At 55.3% G+C, this 2,731-nt stretch overlaps 1 protein-coding gene across 1 annotated transcript; it reads right to left on the bottom strand.

Moving 5' to 3' along the window:
• Positions 1–221: 221 nt before the first annotated feature.
• On the bottom strand, positions 222–2,507 carry UCRPA7_407 (hypothetical protein; the record flags this gene model as incomplete). Its single annotated transcript, XM_007913003.1, has 5 exons — positions 222–800; positions 970–1,358; positions 1,452–1,720; positions 1,819–1,997; positions 2,061–2,507. The coding sequence occupies 5 exons, from the start codon at positions 2,505–2,507 to the stop codon at positions 222–224; spliced, it is 1,863 nt and encodes a 620-aa protein (XP_007911194.1).
• Positions 2,508–2,731: the final 224 nt, after the last annotated feature.

Raw genomic sequence — 2,731 nt, 5'->3', positions numbered from 1 at the left:
TTCTTCGCATCACGTCAAAGGGGGTGGGGACGAATCTGGGAAATCTGATGTGTTCCTTTTATTTTTCTCAATCTCTCATTGAAATGAAAAGATTCAAATCAACTAGAAGAAACTAACTCTAGCAAATTCTACGATCTCTGGAAACGACGCCCGAATCAGTATGCAAGAATCGTACACTGTAAGCAATTTCCAGTCTGGGACTGTGCCGCCATAACTGTAACCTAGAGCCACTTGACACACAAAGCATTAGTAGCTCCGTCTTCGCCTTCCTGTCCCTGGCCCTGGCCCTGGCCCTGGCCCTGGCCCTGGCCCTGGCCCTGGTCGAGCATCTCCGTATAGCGCACCGCAATGTGGTTCAGTATCTCCTCCATGGGTATGACAAAGGTGAGGCACGACGGAATGCCTTTCAGCTGGTCCCTGCCTTCCGCGACTATCATGCCGACAGCGACGCCGAGGGCGTCCACGACCGCCGCGCCCGAGTCCCCTCGAACCGCGAAGAGGCCGTCCCTGTCCTTCGCGTCGGTGACGGCCCATGCCTTGGTCTCGACGGCCACCTCCTTGTCGCCGGTGCTGGTGCTGCTGCCGCTGCCCTTTTGATATTTGACCGTCACAACGCACACCTCATGCAGCACGCCCCTCGTCGTGCCGGTTGTGCGGCCAATCTTGAAGACCTTGCCGTTGTGTTTGCCGTTGGCTAGCTTAGTGGCGAGCTTGGTAGTCGAGTGGAATGTGGAGTCGGCGAAGACACGGTTGATGCTGGGTGGGGTGATATACTCCTTGCGGCCGAAGTCGGGGAATACCTGTTTGGCACTCAGAGGTTAGCTAATGTGGTCGGGACATTCAAATACATTTTCATGAATTGATATTTGTGGTGAAACGGAAAACGAAAACGAGAGGTGGATAAAAGCCATTGGAAAAAAAAAGAGGAACAGAAGTCTGCCTAAAAAGGACATGCTCAAACAAACTTACATTCTTAAGCGCCTCTCTCTGTGTGAAACGCTCTTCATCCAGCGCGATAAGCGCCCAATCAGGGACAAAGGCGCCATTGACCTTGTCGTGAAGACCCGACGACATCAGCACCGTGCCCAGACTAGGGGAGGCATTGTCTACGCGCAGAAGCTGGTCCGTCAACACATTGACGTGGTGTTCCCACATGGCCAAAGAATCCTGCTGTTGCTGCGTGAAGGGCAGGTTGTTGTATGCCGCGAAGTCTCTCTTATCCTGCAGGTTGACCATGAAACAAGTCGCCTCGGTGATTTGATCTTCCAGCCAGATCTTCCATCTTCGCTGCTCTGTGGGCGACGGGCTCTCGACGACGAGTGGATCAGCGGAAACCGGGATGGCATCTAGGCGTGCTTCTGGTGATTCTGTCAGTGTTCTATGGGACAAGTGGAGGTGTTTCGGCCGCAAAGAGAGAATATGAGGAAGGAAAGAAAATACGCGGAACTTACTGTCCGAAGCTACGGCGTGGTGGCAGGTCAGGCCAAAGACCTGGCCATTGATGCCAACATAGCCACATAGCGTCGCCGAGCTATCCGATCCCTTGACACCGATGCTACGCCCGATGGCAGGGTCGCGTCCGAAGTCATGCTCCAAGTCGTTGTTGGGACACCAGGCGCGATCGTCGGCATCTCGATCTCGAAGGCGAGCATCGTCGTTCTCGTTGCATGGAGTGGCCTCAAACTGGGCAATTTCAACGGCAATGTCGCCAAACCCGAGACTTGGATTGAAGAAGAGGTCAGTTTTTTTTGGTTCATATCACCGGTGTGTGCGTCAATCAGGGACTGTGTAGTTAGGAAAAGGGGGGGGTCCCCATACCTCGCAAAGATCTCGTGGCAGCACACAGCCAACTCTGTAGCGACAGACACATCTTTCAAAACAGAATCTGCACGGATAATCACAAGGAACGTCACCGGGCGATCAGGGAAGTAGGCGGCGGCATCAACATCGGCCCAGCCGATGCGAAAGAGGCCAGCAAAGCTCCAATGGCCGCCAAGCTGGGCGCGCACCTCAGTAAGAAGTCGCTCCAGGCATCCGTCGGCACCCTCCTAGTGGCGCACGACGGGATGCTGGCCGATGCGGGTCAGGATCTTGTGGTCAGGCAAGTAAACGCTGGCCTGAAGACCAACGCGGTTCCGTTCCCTGGCCTGACCAACGCCGTTCTCGTAACTGGCGGCGGGTGAGCGGGCGAGGAGTGAGAAGTTGAGCCCGGGATAGTAAGAGGAGTCGGGCAGGGTAGGCAGGACAGATGGCGCGTCTCCATGAACGGCGGCGGCGGCCACATCGTCGTTACCATGGTTGCTCTGAGCGGAATCGCCTCCAAGACGGTGACTGTCTTGGCCCAAAGGACCACCGTTGTTGATGGAGGAGACAGTGGAGCTGGAGCTGGAGCTGAGGGTAGCACTAACGCGTTCAGCATCAGGCAGAGGGGGCATGGCGGCATGCTCCTCCAGATGGAGCTCCGGATCCTGGTCCTGAGGCTGATCCTGAGACTGAGGCTGATGCATGGTAGGCAGTGAAGAAGGAAGATGATGAAGGCAATGAAGATAATGATGGAGATCTGGCCTCGAAGTGAGAAGGCGGCGGCGCGAGCAGAAAGGTAGCCTCCAACAGATGCTGCTGTTGTTTTGTTTCAAGGTTGCTGTGAGGTACAGGTACAGCTAAGGTTGGTAGTAGGGGTACCTGGTCCGTGCCGCGCTATTGAAGCTTGTGAAAGAAGAAAGGATTTGGG

Source organism: Phaeoacremonium minimum, assembly GCF_000392275.1.
Source record: "Phaeoacremonium minimum UCRPA7 unplaced genomic scaffold PA7_03_scaffold_30, whole genome shotgun sequence".
Taxonomy (NCBI): domain Eukaryota; kingdom Fungi; phylum Ascomycota; class Sordariomycetes; order Togniniales; family Togniniaceae; genus Phaeoacremonium; species Phaeoacremonium minimum.
This window is presented reverse-complemented; position numbering and strand designations above follow the sequence as displayed.